This window comes from Apteryx mantelli, chromosome 1 (genome assembly GCF_036417845.1).
Source record: "Apteryx mantelli isolate bAptMan1 chromosome 1, bAptMan1.hap1, whole genome shotgun sequence".
Classification (NCBI taxonomy): Eukaryota; Metazoa; Chordata; class Aves; order Apterygiformes; family Apterygidae; genus Apteryx; species Apteryx mantelli.
Window position 1 is genome coordinate 200,040,656 of NC_089978.1, and position 22,366 is coordinate 200,063,021.

At 36.9% G+C, this 22,366-nt stretch overlaps 1 protein-coding gene across 1 annotated transcript in view; it reads left to right on the plus strand.

The window, feature by feature from the left end:
* The window catches only part of MAPK12 (mitogen-activated protein kinase 12), a 44,342-nt gene extending 24,707 nt beyond the window's left edge, over nt 1–19,635 (plus strand). The window contains exons 5-12 of the mRNA XM_013956483.2: nt 3,042–3,071; nt 4,840–4,887; nt 10,170–10,284; nt 10,939–11,010; nt 13,269–13,348; nt 14,135–14,213; nt 15,848–16,021; nt 16,784–19,635. Of these exons, the coding sequence (XP_013811937.1) occupies nt 3,042–3,071; nt 4,840–4,887; nt 10,170–10,284; nt 10,939–11,010; nt 13,269–13,348; nt 14,135–14,213; nt 15,848–16,021; nt 16,784–16,854 (669 nt within the window). The 3' untranslated portion in view covers nt 16,855–19,635. The remainder of the gene's footprint in view (nt 1–3,041; nt 3,072–4,839; nt 4,888–10,169; nt 10,285–10,938; nt 11,011–13,268; nt 13,349–14,134; nt 14,214–15,847; nt 16,022–16,783) is intronic.
* The last annotated feature ends 2,731 nt before the right edge of the window (nt 19,636–22,366 follow it).

Here is a 22,366-nt window from a genome sequence, read left to right on the forward strand (position 1 = left end):
CTACCTGCTACATTCTTAGGTGCAGACATTCCTGGGTCTACTAGTTATTTCCTTACTGTGTACAGTCATATCAGCAAAATTAGACTGTAGTATATTTATAGCATATGTGCTTTGGAGAATCAAGAGGCTTCAGTGAGAAGACATTGAAATAATTTAGAACGTAAGTGGTCATTGTGATATCCTTGATAAAGATGGCTGTTTGCAGAAGACATCAGCTTTTTTTTCATTTATTGTTTAACAGGTTTGTTGGGAGCTTGCTTACTTAGAGATAATTACTTTAATGTATCTCTGGTGTCTGTGTACAACTGTCAGACTTCCTCTTTTTGCGTCTCGTTCCTCCCGTTCTGGTCCACTTCAGGCACATCCATGACAGAAATACTGCTTTATAGTTCTTCATTTTCTGTAGTGGTTTTACAGGCTGTGTTCTGGGGAGCCATTCTGTTCCCTCAACCCCGGAAAGCTCCGGGAAACACTTTGGCAATTTCTACTGGTGATGTTAAAACTTCCCTAATCTGCAAGTAATATGCAGCAGGAACTGATCTACCATCTACAGCAAATGTAAAGTCCTGCATCTAGGGAAGAAGAACCCATGCAACAGTACAGCCTGGGCACCCACTGGATAGAAAGCAGCTTTTCAGAAAAGGCCTTGCAGCTCTGCTGTCAGCAGGGCACCTTTGCGGCAACAAAGGCCAACCACATCCTGGGCTGTATTGGTAAAGGAGTAGCCAGCAGGTTGAGTGATCTTTCTCCCCTCTATTCAGCGCTTATGAGACTATGTCTGGAGTTCTGTGTCCAGTTTTCGGCTACCCGGTACGTGAAAGACATTGACAGACAGAGCGAGGCCACGAAGATAATTAAGGGGCTGGAGTGTAGAACATGCAAGAAGAGACTGAGCAAGCTGGGGTTGTGCAGCTGTACGAAAAGAAACCTGTGTTCATGTTACCGCTGTCTTCATTGGCCTCATGGGAGTGTGTGGAGAAGATGGAACCAGTCACAGTTTGAAACATGAGAACAGTTTGTAACATGGGAAATTCTGATAAAATATAAGGGAAAAAAATTTCACCTTGGAGATGGTCAAACACTGGAACAGGGGCCCAGAGAGGTTGTGGAATCTCCATCCTTGGAGATATTAAAAACTTGCCTGGACCATGAGCAGCCTGGTCTAGTTGGATCTGTTTTGAACAGGAGTTTTGACTGGATGACCTCCAGAGGTCCTTTGCAACATAAATTATTGTAGGATTGCCAGTGAAGGTGTGTTTTGTCTTAGCCTTGAGGCAGAACTTTTTTCTTTTTTTTGCACCTCCTATTCATATTATGTTAGCTAGAAGTGTGGAAGAACACCAAAGCTAGGATGACAGGCAGACATATATTGAAATAAACCCAGCTGTACAAAAATAGAGTAACAAAATTATAAATGCTCACTGACTTTAGGTATCTGACTTAGTCAACTTAGTCTGTGTATTCCCCTGTAACAGATGGAAAGAGGCTTTCTGAGAAGGCTAAGTCATAGCAGGAGCCTAGCTTTGTTGCATTTTTTTATCATAATCCCAAAGGCCTTTGTTGTAGCAGTTTAACATTAGACAAACTTCTAAAACAGCAGCATGAAAAGAGTAACTTGTGTTGTGGTGCAGTATACATTCTCCTTCATTTTAGTACTGAATAACAAGTATATTTTACTACTACATGTGAGGCTAGCAATTTACTGGATCTGGGCTTGGTGTAGTAATAGCATAAAAATCACCAATTCCCAGAACTGTCATATGTTTCACATACAGAAAATAAAACAACAGAAAACCACCCATACAGGTGTGTGACCGTTAATTTCTCTTCCTTCCTCCTTGGTGTTGCTCCAGTGTAGTCACAATGCAGCCTTTTTAAGTCAGTTTAAGACAAGTATCAAGGGTGTGATTCACTTTCTGCCTTTCAGTACTTGCAAAACAGTTATCTGCGTCTCAACTACTTACTAGCGATTCCCTTGATAGTCAGTGGAGAAAACAGTTTTTTCTAGGGCATTATTCAGCAGGTGAAAGGAACTGGGAACCAGAGAACCCTTCCATTTGTAATGGGGAGGCTGTGGTGACAGACACAGGTGTAGACATCTGTATTTGATCAGATGTCTCATTTCAGGGCTTCCCGGAAGAACTAGTCTTGGGCGTCCAGTTTGTTGGTTTGACTTTTGAGAGCCCTCAAAAAGATCATTGGGAAGGTTATGATAAGGGAAAGCATCTTGTAGCATGACTTCTAGATTTTTCATTCAGGAAGTATTGAAGCATATAACAAGACTTTTCAATTAAGACCTCAAGTAGACTTCATTGTGTTCTTAAATGCTTTCTTAAAATGCAGTCCTGCTGAAGCATAGGAATTGAAACTATGATAGTACAGTTGAGATCTCTCTTGCAAGAGAGCAATTCTGATATATAAAATAGGGTTAATTTTGATAAACATACATATCTAGCAGTACCAAAATTAACTGGAAACAGGATTTTATGTATGGAATGAATTAGAAGAGCTATATGATCTGAAGGAATACTCAAACTCTTTTACTGATACCTAGGTATTAGGGGAGGGGAGGGCAAAATACTAGCTTTATTTTCAGTAACTATTTTTTCTTTAGAAAGCTGTGACCTGAAGTGTGATCTAGGAGTCCAGTTAAGACTTTTTCTTGAAATCATTCTATAATGACCTTGGCAGAAAGTATATAGTTATTCATATATATATATATTCATTCATATATATATTCATTCATATATATATTTTAAAATATATATGAATTTCTGTTATAAATGTTTATCTTATTGATCATCACTGCTTCTAACCTATCTGCTCATATTCCTTTTGGAACACCATTTTATTCTTTTTTTGTATAATACAACTCATGCTCATTTACTGAGAGTTAAAGCTAAACAAAGATAAAAAGATTCTCTGCACAATATATCAACATTTTCTAATTTCAAGGCACTTTAGCACCATGAAAAAGTACTTTTTCTCCCTCGGGCAACTTTTAAAAGTCATTAACTAAAAAATATTTTCTTTTTTTACAGTATATTCACTCATCAGGCATAATTCACAGGGTAAGTGGAAATAATAAAAAATATGTTTATATTCTGATAATGTTATTGGTATTTATGTGTAAGCATGCACATAAATATGCCTGAACTTCTATTTATGATATTTCATTTTGATTTTGCCTTTTGTTTTTTTGTTTAATAGCAATGGTGTGGCTACATCAGTGTAAGTTGGGCACCCAAGTTGCACTGAAGTCAGTTTAGATTTAGATTTCTTAAAATCTTATAGATTTCTTAAAAGCTCAGGTTCATAAAGGTTTTAAGTTCCCATGAGAGAAAATAGCATGTAAATTAAGATGAATGGATTTCTTGCTTTTCTAACAAAGGTTAGAGTAAACTTTTAAAAGCAATGATTAAATGTTGTTTAAACATCACGTTAATGTTAGAAGTATTAGGGGAAGAGTGAACACATGGAAATTGAAAAGAAAACCCAACATTTTAGAGCCTTGAAAACCTCATTTTTTTCTGAGGGAAATGAAACTGGGTGTTCTGATTCTTTTTAAATCCCTGCTGCCTGCGTAAAATCACTTCTGCACTGTGGAAGAGATGAGTTTTGAATGGTATGCTCCTGGTGCCAAGTAGCATAGCTTCCCCAAAGACTCCGTTTACATCAGAACAGTAGGAACTGGCCTTTCATAACAAAATATCAGGAGCACCACAGAAAGCGCACGTTGTACAGGAGGTTTAAGATGGACATGGAAGTTATGACAATTGCCAGAATAATTTGATAAGTGGATATTTTCACTTCCACCACTCTTGTAATCGTGGTCTAAACTTCACAGTTGCTCCGACTTTTTCTGAGCTCCCTCTTGCTGACTCTTGAACTTCTCAGTCTCGTGACGATTCCTTTGCACCCCTTTGTTTCTCTCTCAGGCCCTTCTGATCTCAATCCATATCCTGTGTGAAACTGTTGGGTGATTATTAAGTTCTGAGAGAAGATTCCTCTAAACATCTTGTGTGCTAAAGTGTGACAAAAAAAGGTTTGCAAAAGCCAAAGGAAAACTTATCTCTGTAACTGTGAATATCTAAGAAACACTAACATTGCAAAATCTTCTTAAATGGTGCCAGTACTCTTCCCTTTGTTGCTAAACTTAGCAATACAACTTCTGAAGATCAGTAAAAGTCTCCACAGTAGTTACAGAGAGTTGGTAATTTTTTTTTTTTTAATGTTGCGGTCTTCATTCAATTGACTTTTTTGTTAGGAATTTCATTTTCCTACAGAAAAGAATATAGGCTTTTATATATGATCCTAAAATCTTGTTTAATTCCTTCAATAACCATTCTAGGTATATCAGGATATGGAGTCTTTTTTAAGTAGATCTTGATATTCAGTGTGTACAGTCCAGAAGTAGAGAAGGAAATTTATTTTTCTCCATTTGGCTATATGTGAATCCTTAACTTTGTGGTAGTATTAAATGGTACACATTTATGTTCAAACCACATACACATTAAGATGACTGAGTTCTTTTGATAGAAAGTATTTTTCTGACTTACTTACTAATGGAACAAAAGTTAATTTTTGGGGAGGGGAGGAACATAACGGGAAAAAAGTCATATATCTATTCAAATTTGTGTCCTTGCTTCTATTCTTTATTATGATTAATCTTCTAATTTAGCTTGATGACATTGCTTTACTTGTTGCTGTTCCAGGTAGTTGTATGAAAGCCATTTAACCTAAATGAAATAAATGTTTTATTTTTTAAAAAGTGTGCTTTCTTCTGTCTGCTGCAAAAGAAATAAATAAAATCCATTTCAAATCTGATTATATCTACAGGATCTGAAACCTGGAAACCTGGCAGTAAACGAAGACTGTGAATTGAAGGTAAGAAATGTTTATTTGAAACAAATAATCAAATATATTAGAAATACACCATAGAAAACAATGTGGGCAAAAGCTGTAGACATTGATAACTGGTTTCAGTGGTAGTCCAGGATTTCAACCCATGAGTTTTGAGAAGTATTGAGTAGTGGAAAATTAAAGGAAAGGGGATCAGACAGACAATGGTAACAATCTTCAAAAAAATTATGGGAGACTGATCCTTATAATTATTTTCCCACTTGTCTGACTTTAGTTACCATATTTAATTAAATTAAATATTTATTTAAGAAATAAAGCCCTGAATACTGAGAATTCAGTAGTCTCCTATTTGTATGTCCTTGATGGAAATAAATGTATGTTTCATACAAATGGCAGATGCGATGATCAATTTCTAAGATCATTATGGAGCCAAGGACAAGAAATGGCTGTGCCTCTAATTAGAAATGTTGCCCAGAATATCAGTTATAAAGATATTAAGTCCAGATAGGATGCTCTGGGAAACTAGTATAGGATGTTAATGGAGAACAGCTGAGGATTAGTTCATATGACTCCCTAGATGTCCAGAGGATGATTGCTGGTAAGTACATCTGTGCCACCGGTTATATTCATGATATTGTTGGATTGATTAGTGACTTCAGTACCTCCAGCTAGGTGAAGGGCAGCGTAAGAACTGAAACTGTCATCTTCTGGCTTGGTGTTTATGCAGCAGTCTGTGCAGCAGCTGTGGGACCAGGCAAGTGCACGTGCCTAACTGTAATAATCAACTTTTTCATGTGTGATATGTAAGTTGCAGTGAATACTGTTATATTGCTACGCAGTTATTTAATTAAAAAGACTTTTCAAGAAGAAAATCGTGTTTAAGAGCTGTAATGGAGAACTGTTTTTATGGTATGTTGCAGCTAATCACTTCAGAGAGGCATAAGAGGAATCAAATACTGCTCAGCACGAACAAGAACATGTAATTTTGTTTTTAAGTGATTCCTTTTTCACTATTAAAACTTAGAACTAGCATTAGTATCAGTTGCTTATAGACTACAGTATATTTTCTAGCAGGCGTATATCAGTTCTGCTTGATTTTTGCTCTTAACTGGAAAAAAAAATTCTTTAAGGGGAGACAATTGCTAATTGAGCCCCAGTAGTTCAGCTATTAGGTGCTTCTGTTTCTACACTGCAAAGCTGGTGCACTCTATGGTATTTCTTGCACTACCTGTTTCCTGCTTATCCAAAGTGGGGTGAAATATTGACATATACCCCCTCCTGTCCTACCCATCTGAGCTTTCTTCCAAAGGCAGGTAGGAGAATGATGCACACCCAAGTCCCTTCCCAGCATGGAAACTGGACTTAGCTGGCAGGCACTCTTGGGGACCAGGACTGTAGCGCTCGCTGTAGGAGGTATCTGTCCTGAAATGTGGATGCTGCCACTCCAGCTGATTCTTCCTTGCATATGTTCTCAGTAGAGTCCACCTGAACAGTAATTCATCTCCTGTACATGGAAGTACTGTCACCTCAAGCCACCTTCTAGATCATTAAACTGAAATACTGAATCTGACCTGCTTGATTTTATTATTCAGTTTCTTATCTGTCCTGGGAATCTTCCAGTCATTCAGCCTGTTAGAGAACATAATATTTGTACTCCAATAATTATGCAAAGAAATATGCAAAGTATCCTGACCTAGCAAAATGTATCTGTTTATCTGTGTACAATGAGTTTGCTATAAAAAAGCAAAAAATTCATTATTAAGTAGAATTTTGTAGTACTTACCACTGCTCATTTTAAGAATATAGCTTATTCTCTTGGGTGAAGAGAGAGGAGGCTCATACTGTTTCCAATCCCCAGTTAATTCTATTCTCATATTTTAATAGATCATTATTAATTTTCTAGAATTATTTTTTGTTAGCTATCTTCTCATAGCTCTAGCAGTCTGTAAGGCTAGTCCATGTTTTTCAGTTAGTTACAAAATCAAACTTCTATCCTATGCTTGAATCGTGACTGGCCTATACGTCTTCACAAAACAACAGTAAATTGGAATGAGGGTTCTTGTCTCCTAATATGTAAGTCTTCAGTTTACGCTTAGATCTTAAGACCAAACTTTCCTCCTTAAAAGAGATGAGTAAGACTTTATGGGAAGTGTTTGGTTATGTGAGAATTCCAGCTTAGAATAAATACAAGAAGTCTTAACTCTGCAAGCTGGGAGATACAGAAACAGATCAAAGGTTGTAAAGCTCTCCCTTAATTAAATAAAATGAAAGTGGGTGGAACACTGCAAAAATGTGTTTTAGTGTATAATGTACAAGCGATACACATGCACGTAGCTGTTGTAATACAATTTTATACTTGGTAGAACAGGTCTGAATGCTCAGGATCCTGTTGTTTTAGGATTTCCCTATTTAAGACAAAAAGCCATTGTCTCTTTCTGGCTTTTGGAAGTATGTTGTCAAACTGTGAGTAGGTCCCAGTGTGATGGGGAAAAAAAGAGAATCTGGAAAAACCAGTTACACACGTACCCTTCACCCCCCCACACCCTGCCACTGAGCTATAGGATTAGATTTTGAGATGCAGCCCAAGTCAAGGACATTCTTTCATGATATGATCACTGTATTTCCGTACTTAACACAACTTATTTTTCTGTTACCTTGGATATTTTCACACTTTTAGATAAACCAAGGCAAATAATTCTGTATTAGAAGATCTTTTTGTGAAGTGGCAAGGGGAAAATGTAGCCTTAGTTTTCATGTTTCTCAATGGTCAGAGCAAATTCTGCAGTCCAGGGTTTTGCAATAATTTCTGATATCATATACAGAAGAAATATGCAAATCTGTAATTAGGAAGTACTGGTTGTTAAAACACTACTCCAGTCTTTGAACAGAAAGCAACTTGTAACATGTTGAGAGCATGCATAAGAAAAATAAGGATTTAACTCTGATCTCACTTATACCAGAATAATTCAGATTTCACTTGCACTTTCACTGTGTGTGTGCAGTCCAGGTATAATGTGTAGAATGTGACCCTACTCTGAGTGTACTTTTAAGTCAGTTTACACTGGCACAAGATCATACTTGGCAGGGTTTGTCCAATCCTTTTTTCCCATGTCTGTGCACTTAGCAGCTTCCCTTGCATTGGCTCTAACAACTATGTGGCTGGAGTCAAGCTGAAACAGTTCCCTGAATTAATAATTAATTAATAAGTAATCAATTTCATTTTTCCAAATGAGCTTTCTGACTCTCTGGTCTGACTCTCTCAACTGGAGGGTGCCATAAGGGAAAGGCCTGCCCTTTTTGCAGTCTTAAAGTTACAAGTTATTTTTGTTATGGTTGTTGAAGCAAGTTAGGAAAACTAAGTTTGCTGACAAGGAGAGCTCATCCATGAGGAACTGAAGGAAATCTGCTCTCCCTTTCAGTATTCCAAAGTTATAAAAATGATTTTGGTCAAACTTGCTCTAAAAATTGCCTTGGAAGTTCTAGCTCAAAGGTTGGAGATCAGGCAGAGTATCAGAATAATAGTTTTATGTGAATACTGTTGTTTGAAGTGGTACCATGTTAACATTAAATACTAAAAGGATAAATTTGCTCATGAGATGAAATGAATATTTTAATAGAAAAAAAATCCTAAAGTTAATGCATAGCACAAAAACATTCTTGCTGTCATTTTCTGCTTTTACAAAAATACAAACCCAAATTATACTTCAGGTGTCTCCAACTCCAACTCACAAACTTTAGTATGGAAAAGTCCCAGAAAGTTGTGTCAGAAAAAATGGTATTACATGTGGCTTTTGAGCTGTTATGCAAAACTTCCTTTTTTCTTCCCCTCTCCTCTCTGATGCTACTGGGAAGACATAATGTAAAATATGTATATAATAAATTTGAAAGCTGTATGTAAAAGTGTATTTTGCTATTGCAAATATTTTGATTCCAGCAACTCTTCAGTGTGTAAAGTTTTTGAGTGGTAACTTCTGCCATAGTCAATTGCATTTTATTAGTAACAATAAACAGCTCTCCATTTGCATCTCATTCCCTTTTTTTAAATGGCTAGGTAATCAGCAACTATGGGGGAGAGATGGAAATGATGTTTTAAATGTGGCAGTGAAGATAAGCTATAACATATTTTCTACTCTTGATCCATGAATAAAAATATATTTTTCCTTCTTTATTAGTGCCAAGGAATGATGAAACTATCCAGTTGAAAAATTAAGTATTTTTAAATGTTTAATTACAGTGAGAGCATTACAAATCCATCACCCTTGGTACCGTGATACACAGGTGCTTCTAGTGAAAATTTCTTCTCCATAAATACATATATATGAAATCTGATACACATGGAAACTAGTGGCTGTTCATGCAAAACTACATATTCGAGTATCTGTGGATGATGATTTATTTTGAATAATTTTTCCTCACCCAAGGACCCGTCTTCTCCTGTTAGTATCAAGAATTTACTGATAAATTACAAACCGACTGTCATTCCAGGAATGGACCTCACTATTGGCTGAATATATCTTTTGATGGTCCATACAGCTGGGCCCTTACGTTAGCCAGTTTTGTAGAAGCTGACAAAAGACTGTAACATTTCTTTTTAATCTTGCTGCTGTAGACTTTACTGGAGCTAAAGATAAATATCTTTGAGTTTCAGGAATAAGCTGAATTGTACATAATCCTTTAAAAAATTGTACTGACCTTGCATTTCTTACAGAGGATTGTTCTGTAATTAAGCAGCAGGTTGGAACTCAGTGGAACAAAATAATGGTAGTTCCCTACTCTTATTGCAGATTTTCAGTGTGACCTTGAGAAAGCTTTTCTTTGTATTAGTTATTCATAAAATGAAGATAATGGTATCTCCTTATTTCAGAATATTATTAGAACACTGTTCTTAAAAATTGTACCACCTGGGATATCAGATCAATGGATACCGTATAACCATCTAGAATGGATGTTGTTCTTTCAGCCCTGCCAAGATATGATAGTCATTCTATGGTCAGGGAATTTTTGCATTGAATCTGACCTGTATCTTTATAACCAAAATTGAAGCATTTATTGTTTTCTTTACTGGTAGTGTTCCAACTTTTAGTGTTGCTATAGGAGTATCTGATGTGAAAAAATAATTCTAACATTCCTTGCTACTTCTGTCTTGATTTTGATAATAAGAACAAGACACTTTAATGAGCAAAAGATGCAGAAATAAACCAATCTCTGCAGACTGCTCTTTTTTTTTATTTTCCATATTTGGAAAGTCTGTATGAAATCGGTATCTAGGTTGTCTGATCGGGATGTTCTTTATGATTTCATTACAGATTCTGGATTTTGGATTGGCAAGGCATACAGACAGTGAGATGACAGGTTACGTGGTTACAAGGTGGTACAGAGCCCCAGAGGTCATACTTAATTGGATGCATTATACACAAACAGGTCAGCATCTTTTCAGAAAAGTCTTAACAGAGCTGAAGCATTCACTGAATCAGGCGATATATAGCCACGTCTTTGTTTCTGAAGTGAATAAGAAACTGGAGGTGGAAATAATAATATAATTTTGAAATAGTTCCTTGTAGATAAATTGCAGGTAATACTTTGGGGGTGGTTTTGTTTGTATACTGTCTGAGACTAACAGAAAGTCCCGAGGTTATTGGAAAAAAGCACTATAAAAGTATACAGATGTAACAGTCTGGTCTACATTCTTGTGCTCTCCACTGCCTATAATCTTTCTGCAAGATGTGCAGGCTGTAACTCAAACTGACAGGGAAAAATGGCAGGAGGAGAGGATTCAAGTAATACCAAGATAACCATGGAAGTTTTGAAAGCATAGAAAAATTACTTCCTACATACATTTGCTTGTTAGTGAGAAACTGATTCTGCATAATATCAGATGATCTTTTGTTTGCTAATCAAAAAGACTAACGGTTTTATGTATACTGCTTATCATACTCTGCAGGGCACACATTTATTTTATAAAAGACTGTAAATGTAAACATTACACTTCTTTAAAATATATTTTAAATTAAACTTTATCTGTATTTAAATGGACAAATATTCAGCAATTTAATGTTGCTGGGTTTTTTCTTTCAGTTGACATCTGGTCTGTCGGCTGTATAATGGCTGAGATGATAACTGGGAGGCCTCTGTTCAAAGGAAACGATCGTATCCTTTCTCAGTGAATTTATGGCACTAAGATAAGAAAATGATGATAGGTGCTTGTGCAATGTAGTAAGTCTATTCAGAAACTGATGAGCATAAATTGAAAATAATAGTAAACTGACTTTCACCTTTTTAATTTGTTGGTTATTTAATACTTGTACCAAGTTTACACATCTGCAAATTAAAACTGGTATTACTGAGCATTTTTTACTAGAGAGAGATGATCTTTGAGTCGTGTCTTGAATCAAGTGAATGATTCGGTGTTCATAGAAAAGGCTTTTTTTTTTTTTTTTTTTTTTTTTTTAGTAGTAGGTTCCCCAAACCCAGAACATGTTCAGAGAAGTCTGGTGTGGTGTGCAGACTTCTGTGCACATGCTGGTTCATTTCATGTTTTTTGAGACTTTTATCAAAATTTGTTATGGTCTAATAAGATATTTTAGATTTGCAGAAAACAGTGTCATATCATTTCATTGCTGAGGAATTAAGAAAATAGTTAAGATCAAGCCACACTTAAACATGTAAGTGATACTTCATTCGAGATAGTTGTGATAGCTACCCAGTGTTAATAGAGGACAGCAGGAATTTTTTTTACTTTTATTTTTTTTGTTTATATGTTTTGCATGTTTGACAGCTCAGCCTAATCATTTTGCACTGCTTTCCCCTTGTGGAGTTGTAATCAATAAAGTGCTGACCTTGCGAATACTTGTTTAAATTTTTTATAAATATGCTCTATATTTAAGTACTTACTTGTAAGGTTAGAACTTCATTGCATGGACCTTATTATTCTCTTGTCTGTGAGGAAAAACATAATAAAAGAAGATTGTATTTACAAAAAAAAATGACGGGGCTATGGAAAAGGAGAATACATCAAATTATTTCAGCTGTACAGATTTTAAGTATGCGTCACTTTTTAACACAAAATAGTAAAATACAGCTAAAGGACAACAGTTGACTAACAAATAGCATTTCTCGACTAATGCTAACCCTGAAAATTCTGGTGCATAAATAAGAAATGAATGAGTCATAATTTTCAAGTTGCACTGTAAATATAAGAGTATAAAAGCTAGTATTTAGTTGTATTGTATTTTGGATATTTCAGAATTATTGCTGAAATTCTATGTCCAGTGTTAAAAAGCAAATTATCCTAGTGTAGTTGTTCCTGCTGGCCTTCAGATGTATGGATCGGTATTACCTGTTGTCAGGGCAATACAGCTACGAATTCAGCTGTGAGTAGGTGAGGAAAAAAATAAATAACTTTTTAGTGATTTTTTTTTTTTTATGAATAGGTTTTCCGATAAACTTGGTATGGGATTTTTTGTTTGTATGTTTGTTTGATCAGCATTACCCACCATTTCCTTTTTCTGCAGAGGTTTGTGGAATTTGTATGTGCTTTAAGTCTGGGTGATCAAAGTAGCAAATGAGACGCAAAGGTTTTCTCTACAGCATTAGCCCCCCTGTAAATATGGTGGTTCTTCTTTGAAACAGCTAATATTGTTGCTGATTAATCTGTACTGTTTTAGGACACAGAAGACTAGGGATTGTTCTGATGCGTTATCCCAATTACTATGTTTCCAGCATCTCAGCATGTGGAATCAAGCAAAGCAGGTGGGAAATGAGGAGGAGGAGGAGAATAAAGGTTTTTTTTTTTCTTAAGTTGCTCAGTGTGGAGAAGAATTAACAAAGACTGATTTCCTCTGATTTTTATTCTGTTTCCCCTACTGTCTGGTGTTCCTTATGACTTTGCCTGCCTCTACAATAGCTCTGGCTGCTCTTGCTTAGTTGCCTTAGTATTGGATAGACCAGGGCAATGGATATGGTATGTGTTGCTTGTCCAGACACACCATCAAACAGATGGTTATTGAATTTGTAATACGACCTTTTCCTCTATGGGAACGTTAATGAGGGTCTCTCCTCTTCCTAGGATCTCCTCTACCTATCTGTCATGCAACATATGGAAACTTAATAACTTTTGGACCAATTTTGACCAAAAGTATTAGAGGAGGCCAGATAATATTAGAGGAGTTTGCAGATGATTCAGTTGTGTGTTCCCAAGTTATAAGATACTTTATTTCAGGTGCTTTCAGTGTCTTTGCCTTTGCAAGAGAAATGGAGAACTTTCACCTCATTTTTTATGAATCTTATTTGCAGTTGTTTTGTTCTGATTTCTGCTTTATTCTCCAATTGCAAAGAAACACACAATTTTTGTAAGGTGTTTAATTTTGCTGTGGTGAAAGACTTTGTTCCTTATTTCTGGTATTCAGATCTGGACCAACTCACAGAAATAATGAAAATAACAGGCACGCCAACTCAAGATTTTGTTCAAAAACTGCAGAGTCAAGATGTGAGTATTCTGCTTTGTCAGTTTGTTTTATGAGTCTTAATTTTACTTAAGCCATGCTCAGTTTTTAGACTGACTGAGATAATATATTGAAATGACCACTGATGGTGCATATCCACCTTGAAGTGCTTTGGGCACCCAAAATAACTACAGGAGATTAAGGGGAGCCAGAAAATGATTAGAACACCTGAAAATTCTATACATTTAAATACTTTAAAGTTCCCAGTGTGTAGCATATAAACAGCTAGGCATCAACTGTATTACTGCCTTTCCTGGAATTATACTGAAAATATGAACCTATTCAGAAAACTCACTTGTTCTGCAGATGTCCCTGACTTCGTCCTTCCTGTTCTTGTGTGGATGTCTTTCTGGAGTCCTTAAACCCCTACTATAAAGCACCTAAAATTAATCATTAGACTAACTGTATAATTTAAATACTAACAAATTACTTTAACAGATAGACTTCTAAAGATTCCTGTAAACACAAGTATGGCTTTTATTCTTTCAAATGATGCCTACATATTTATTCTAATTAATATATTAAATATTGAGCACTAATAATTTAAGCTTTAAATATCATTTCTTAATCACAATCATAAGGCTTGATTAAAAAAGTTCTTCTCAGCAAGAATCTGAATATAATCAGCATTTATAGGAAAAAAATTAACAAATCCATGTGTACAATGCAGTATCAAAGCATCATTAAAAGTTGCCTATTAAGCATAAAGTTAATGTTGTCACATTACAAACAACTCAAATTTCTAATTCAAAATTCATGTTTCTTTTAAGGCAAAAAACTATATCAAAAGCCTCCCAAAAGTTCAGAAAAAAGATTTTGCATCCATCTTGAAGTATGCGAATCCTTTGGGTAAGAAAGTTTGTGTGGATGTGTACAATTTGTATTGTTCTTGTGTTTGTATTGGAGGCAGCAGCAGTAACATCAGTCATGTGCTAACCATGACAGTTATGTGATGGTTCTCATGCTGTTCTACCTCTTGCTTCCCATAATTCATAACTTTGATTTTAAGGGCTAAACTTAACCAAGTTTATACCCTGCCAGGAATCAGATGTTTCCTGAAGAGTTGGAAAAGAAGTGTTTTGTGTTTTAGGCTCTGATCCAGCCTATGCTTGATGTTTTTGCTGGATCTGCTTTCTCAAGAGTCCTGGGAAACAAAATATCTGTAATAAATTTTTTTATGTATTATATTTGAAATATAATTCTGAAAGCTGAATCTGATCCATAATAGACATGCAAGCAAATAGAAAGGTGACATTTTAGTGATGGAATGAATACTTTCTGAGAAACATCTGTGCATTCCTAAGAACTGGCTTGTATTTGGTAGATATAAACAGCTAGAAGAGCATACCAAGTATGCACAACTGTGACACGACAGTCAGGCAGAGCTTTGAGATGGATCTGCCCAAACCTTATCTGTTCTCCAGCAAACTGAGCACTCAAAAAGCTAGGTTTTATTAAAATATAAATTAGGATAATTGGGTCTTCTCTATTTAAGAAGTTAAAATAATAAGGTCAGTTGCAATGGAAATCAATAGGATCGATAAGCAACTCTTACCTGACTGCTCAGTTAACTCACTGACCTTTTGAGCTACAGCAAACTCCACACATTTCCATTTAGTTTTTCGGAAGTTTCTTCCCGTCACCTCTGAGTCTGGCTGGCTGCTCCTTTCATAGAGAACAGCTGCGCATGCTCTGGAAGAAAAGGTTGGAGAGAATCCGTGATGTGACAGGCAAGAGTTGCAGCTCCCTGTTGCATGCTGCTGTCTCTCCCCTTTCAGTGTTCCACCTGACCCAGGAACATTCTTACAGGAACATAATAGAAAAAGAGAGAATAAACAAATCTGTCATCTTGTCTGCTTACACTTACCCATTCTGATAGTCTCACATAGTACCTGATCCAAAATCCATTGGAGAGGAATATACAAGATTTTCATAGATTTTTAGTGTTTCATCTGAGGTCCAGAATACATAGCAGATAAAGTCTGTGCTGAGACTCTGATCGTGGAGAGCTGCAGTGCGCCTCAAAGTGTACTGCTGGGGCTGAGGGCTTGGATTTGGTCACATGCAGAGCAATTCTCATTAGCTCTTCATCCATCTGTTCATTCTGCTGCTGTCAAGTCATCATATACCCTAAAACCACAACACAGTGGCAGCAGTGTGCAAAGACACCTGTGCAACCCTAAATGCAGTGGTTCTGGAGCCAGAAGTTGAAGAGTCACCAGCTGAGGTGATGTGGCTGTATTGCTTTTGGAAGCAGCGGAGCATCTCTGCTTTGCATCAGGCTTTGTATGTGTCCCAGCTTGTTCACAGCACTGTATTGTGTGGTGCAGATGGGCCCCAGTGGCTATAGAACAAACACCCAGTGATTCTGTTTTGTAACTCTGTATTTATTTAAAATATCTCTGGGGCAACATTACTGTGTACAAGCTGGAATCGGTGGTATGATTTGAATGTAATGGGGTTTTGTTGTTGTTGTTGAATAGCTGTAAACCTTTTGGAGAAGATGCTGGTGCTAGATGCAGAGAAGAGAGTCACAGCAGCTGAGGCTTTGATGCATCCTTACTTTGAACCTGTTCATGATCCTGAGGAAGAAATCGAAGCTGAGAAATATGATGACACGTTTGATAACATGGATCTTCCACTGGATGAATGGAAGCGTGAGTTCAGTTTTGTGATGGTTTTAAAAAGGAACAGATAGAAAGGTCATCCAAATAACTCGTAGAGTAAAGGAGTAAGTAGACAGCAGTAAGACTGAGAAACACTGTTGACAAATCAGTGTTCCTCTCATCAGATCTTTCTGGAGCCAACCCCAAAGGTTTTCTTCTCTTCCTTCTAATAGTGGCTTCTCTCCTCTACTTGTCTGTGTGTCTTTCCTCCCATCTGCTGCAATGTAGGAGAGAAGTCACTTCTGTAACTTGTTCCTTTCAGTATGTAGAACAGGAAACAGCTTCTTAAACTGATGGCTCTTCAGGGCTGCAACTGTTGCTAGCCTTAATTTTAAGTTAGCTCTTTTCTGTCACTGAGAGAGACTGTCTCAGCAGAGATTTACCTCTGAATCTAGTTTTTATCCAACTTTGGAAGGTTGTATTTTGACTTTTAAATGAGAACTTGATTTTTAATTATGCTATGCCCAGCACATCTTGCTGAAGAATGCCCACTGCATTGTAAAGCCACCACTCGCATCCCTTGGAAAGCACCTACAACATTTTGGTATTGGGCTGCTTCTTCAAATCTGAAATGGTGGCTTAGGATAAAATGGACCTTGATTTCCTTACTCTTTGTACTCTTTCTACCTTTTTTGCCTCTCTTCCTCACCTAGATGAAAGCCTTACCATGCTGGCAGTTGCCCCTTGCTCAAGTCTGTGCAGCCCCTTTTCTCAGTTTACCAGCAGCACTATTTTTCTTCTGTTGTTTTCCAGGTATTACGTATAAAGAGATACTGAACTTCAAGCCACCACAAACATCAGAGTCAAAGGAGACAGCAGTGTAATTGTCTGACTTGGTCTTTTCAGAACTCAGAAGAAAACAGGAAAGTTGTAAATGTTTGTGATATTTCAGGTGTATAAAACTTTTATAAATAAACTGGATGTAATCTGTTTCATCTGCACTGTAAGAAAGAGCAGTGTCTCTTACTCTGCTTGTGGAAGTTGATGCCTTTGGGAGTAGCATTTCAAAACTATCCAGAAATTTATTTCTACCCACATCTCCCTTCTGCATGAAGGAATTCAGATTGTGATAACACAGTATCATCTTCAAAAGAGCAGGTAGAGCTAATTCTTCAAATCAGAGGTCGGAAGAGTGCAAGTTACCACTCTGAACAAGCTGAGACACAGACTATGTCAGTGATGCGCAGTGAGTACTCTCTAAGGCCAGTGACCTATACTGAATACTGGAAGTATTAGCATGAGTTCCTCTGGACTGTTCTGCCTTGATGAGGTGCCTGGAGAGGCTCATCGTCTTTTTACCTCAGCTAGTGTAGCGGGTAGTGGAGACATAGCCTGAATGAATGCCTCTTTCCCTTGTCCACCATGTCCAACGTGAATGGAGATCTGAGCTCCAACCAATTCTGACCAATTTTTGCAAGAGGCAAGAAGCAGAGAAGTGTCAGTGTCCCAGATTTTTGCAAAGTAACCAATGTAGCAGGACAAGATTTCCCAAATGCATGAGGTGAACTGTCACTAGATAAACAGTCACTTTCAGGGGGTACAGTATTTTAGTCTGAATACAGTGCAGTTTCTTTTAATAAACTAGGGATCAAGGAGTTCCAGGGAGAACTATAAGGTTTTCTAAAATTTTGTAATTTTCTAGCATCTTGGTATTGAAACAATCACTGAAAAAGTGCGCCTTCTCAGAGGGGGATACTGACTGGAGAATCAGCAGTGCTGATGTTAGAAATAAAGTTGCATGCAGGTCACATTATAGAAAATAAGATGAGAATAAAAATGCAGTGCAGCTGTTCTCGTGACCTGCAGCAAGTTGTTTTGTTCACAGTGTATAGAGGTGATGCCAGGTGCAGAATAATAACTGTTTCTTTTTTTAGCCTTTGCAACTCATCTTAATTTCTCGGGGGAGAGAGGGGGCAGAGAGAAGGGGGCACCTCAGTCTCATTTGGGAGATGCCTTACCAACAGTAGACAGCTCCCTTTTGAGTTCCCATGGGATACTGGTGAGGCACTTTGTAAGTCCCTCTTATTATCTGGGTTCATTTATTGTATTTTCCTAGGTGCTTAGTTCATAATAATCTCTCAGAGGAAAAAGAAATTGGCAAACCTGTGGGATGCAGATTTTTTGTGGGATTGCTTCTCCTTGTTAAAGATAATCTCTTTAAAACTAACTATTTGGATATGTGTAATTCCCAATGCAATATACTGTTGTGTGTTGCTGCTGAGTGAAACAGCTGTGAAGGAAGACATACAATATTAGCAGAAGAAGAAAACTTGAACAAGTCTCTGAAAAACAACTAAGAAATTACTTGTTTTTTGCTTTAATAAGCATTTTAAAACAAGCTTAATCAAGTCACAGTTGTTCTGTTTCTCTTAATGAATGCTTTAGTTAAACAACTGTAAATATCAGTATTTGCTTAAAAATTATTTGTGAGGGACATTGATTAGCTGAGACAGGCACCGAGGGAGACTACATGGTAACAGAAGCCTTGAACTCTTGGTGTGCTTGACAAGCTGTTAAAAATGATTGTGTCAGGAATGCCTGAAAGAGCGAGCAGTGAGTGTAATTTGAAACAAAACATTTTTCCACACTACAGATCACTGAGGAAGGCACACTGAAGAGTCAATTTTGCCCTATTGACTTTCTGCTTGGGCTACACAATTACGTTAAATAGGAACTTTATTTTTTACTTAATGAATGTTTTCTCTTTTAGGATCATGCCCTGTAGTCCTCCTAAAAGTCAAGGGAGAAAAGTGCCTATTGGAGTTAGGAGTTTTTGATAGAGCCAGTCAAGGAAGGTAAAAGAATGTCAAAATTTCTTTGAAAATGTTTCCTTTTTACTTTAAATGGAATTTCAGCGGCTTAGGTTCTGGCAAATGTCTAAATTCTTGAAATAATGCAAATGGCTCAAAAACTAGTCAGACTTAGAGCTTTTTTTTTCATTGAAAAACTGGTTTGTAGGGTTTTTTTCTTAAATTCCAACACTTTAATGTGCTTTTTAACTCTTTTTGCCCCTTTAACTTTAGTGAAATCAAGCCCTATAAAACTGCATTCACTGTGGTGGACTTCTGCTTGTCTTGGTTGTGACTTAGAATTGTAGAAGCAGCTAGCCCACATGAGACATAAGAAAATAATGTTAGTTTTTCTAGATATTTGGGGATACAAAACTCTTAAAATAACTGAAGAGAAGACCTTGATGTATGTGCTAGCAAAGGCAGAAGAAGTAAAGTACTGCTGTGCTGTCTTGTCAGTAAACAGTTTGTAAGGTGAAATAACAAACACTAAAAAAGTTTGTTCAATCTTAGCATGATGTTTCTGCGAAGAAATTGAAATACAAAAAATCTGTTTGAAACAGCAGTAGAGATTATTAGTATAAATAGTTCATTAAAAGAAATGTGGTGAAAGCAGAATTATTTTGCATGGGAGGCAGCTGCTGCTTCAAAGGGAGAGACAACATTTCCTAGGTTTTTATTTGCTATTTCTACTGGTGCTAAGCAACTCAGGAATAAGAACCCAATTTCTGTTTGCCTTAAGGAGAAATGTAAATATGTTCTTCATGTACTTGAAATGTATTGTGAAAAATAAAGGTTGGGTTTTTGTTTTTTGCACAATAATGGTCTTATTTTCCCCATATGAATTCCCAAATGTATAATCATTCCTGAAAATACTATTTTCAGTATAAGGAAATGGTATGAAACCTAATATTGTAGGTACATTTTATGTAATATGAGCTGCTGATATAGTTTATTTCGGAAATCAGTCAGACCACAAATCCTAACCTTTTTTCCATTTCCAAAATAGCAAGTCAGCCACAGAACTGACTAGATTGTACTACTGCCATGTATTTCTTGGAGCATCTTGGATTTTACCAGACATCTCTGCTTTGTTCTGAAGGACAGCATTTCAGTACTTAAACACACATTCCTCAGCATGATTTTAAGAGCTAGAGCCTGACTGACCATCAGTGAGCCTCTATGACATAGAAATCCCCGAGTTGGCAAGGGAAGTCAGAGTTAGTAGAGTTCTAGCAGCATATGTGGGACCTTAGCCTGGAAAACCTATATGCCTCCTGACTGTTTTAGAGCAGAAATTGTCCCATTAAATATTACAGTGTCTGCTGCATTGAAGTCGTCATTCACGTTAAATTTTGAAAATGGTGAGAAATTTTTGAAAATGGTCTGATGAGGCTCACAATTTGACTTCCTGCTAATTTTCTGGTTTATTATTGGATAACACCGAGGTGAGTGCTAATGTGTGGCCTGCAAAATGTATTTAGAAGATCCACTTTATTCTTATTTCAGAACTAATAAGCATATGAGCTGGGTGGGATGCTTTGAGCTTCCTGCTTTCTGATTAGCTGTTCAGATAAAAACATCAGATGTTTCTGATCTGCTCAGCTAAGGTTATCATAGAACTGTTATGTCAGAGCCGCTGTTAGATGTTACCATTCACTGGATCTTGGCATGAAATACTCCCATAAGGGTGTCATGTGGCCTATGCATGTTTGAAGCCCAATAAACAGGCATTAAAAGTACACATTTTTAAAATCAGTTTTCTCTTATTAATCATTTGAATGCTGAGTAGTACTGCTAGGATCCTGTATACGCTGAGTCAGGGAGAACAAGAACAGAAAGGGTGGCTTTTGGGGCTCGTTTTCAGAGAAAGGTTGTTGTTTAGCAAGTAACAGGGAAAGAATAGGGGCTCATAACACCTGCTGTCTCTGCTGATTAATTTTCCATGTCCTAGTACACTGTAAGGCAACTGGTTGTGTAAGTCAGATATTATCAGAGGCTATTCTAGGGACTAACACACTTAAAATCTCTTCCTAAGTATTTTTAAGAATTAAGAAGTATGGGTTGGAGAAAAATTTAAAAAAAGGAGGACTTACATCATAGAGACACCCTTTGAAACTTCACGGACTAGCAGTTAATGAGCAGCTCTTTTGCACAGATTTGCAGTTTTCTGGGATAGCAACATAATGATCTGAAAACTAAATTGCCATCTAGCAACCACATGCAGCTCTCATGCATGGGAATGATTGCATGAAATTTAGCTACCAAGAACAGCATCCCTCTGCAAGGAGGCAAATGGGGACAAGTAATTTAAGGATTCATTATTTTGTCTGCTGTTATACTGCTGTGCAAGCCAAGTTCCCTTATGCTTAGCCTTGCTACATTTCCATATGAGAGTTTTCTCGTTCACCCCAAGGTCTGTTTCAGTAGGGTCATTGCTGGTTCAGTAGGGGATGTGGTGAATTTCCCAACTAAGCTTGGGTAATCTAGGCGTGCAACTCCTATGGCTTTTACTGAAGTATTTTAAATGCACTGTTATTTTTGTGAGGGACAACTGTGAAGCAACCAAATTAAATGTAGTGAAAGAAATTACTCAGATTCTGTTTGAGAATTTTCTCATTTTTTGCTATGGGACATTCTTTGGAGGTACATATGCTTGGGCAGAGCAGGAAATGTCTGCCTGGGTTTGGATGGGGCCTGAGATAATGGGACTCAGAGCTCAGTGAGGCTCATGATACTAATATAATAACAAGCAAAGATGGCCACCTAATCCAATTCAGTCAGGTATTAATGAGAAACTCACTGATTATTAAAACAGTAAAATTATACTGCTCCAGAGATCATGGGCATTTAGTCCACCAGAGGCCTGGGCCAAGTTAGCTTTTTTCTGGTATTTTAAAAGCCCCATTTGTTTGTGTCAGTTACTGGTCTCTGAATAGTACTACTTAGCATGGGTCCAACCATTTTGCTGTTGCTAGGAATCTTGTCACATTTTTGTTTTTGATTCAAGTTTGAAATTGCTTTTTTATAAAGACAGTAGTGTGCTACTGTAGGGAGAGAAAATATGTCTTGAGAAGTAAAATCAGAAAAACATAAAGGCTTTCTCTAAAGCAAACTCCTCTCAAGATCTAGAGTATGTTATAAAATACGCTTCAGTTATAAGGAATCAAAATTGCTACTCAGAAAGAATTCTGAACAATGGCTGGAGTAACCAAATACTTTCAGTTACAATTTTAACTCTTAGAGAATCCCAAGGAGCACTTTTTTAATGCAGAAAATTCATGTTGTATAAATGTTCAATAAAAAGAAGGCATGACTGGTGTTTACAAAATGTCTGCTAGTCAAAGTAGGGCACTTTCTTAAGAATAAATTTGCATATTGATAAGGGAGACCGAAGAATACCACAGGGAATTCCCCAGAATGTATGTTGAACTATAAATTAGCAGAACAAGATGATGAAACCAGGCAAATTTTGATTAGGTTTAAATGATTAAATTAAATGCAGTGCATCTCCAGTGGGTGGGATAGCTAGGTTTTTTAATTCTGT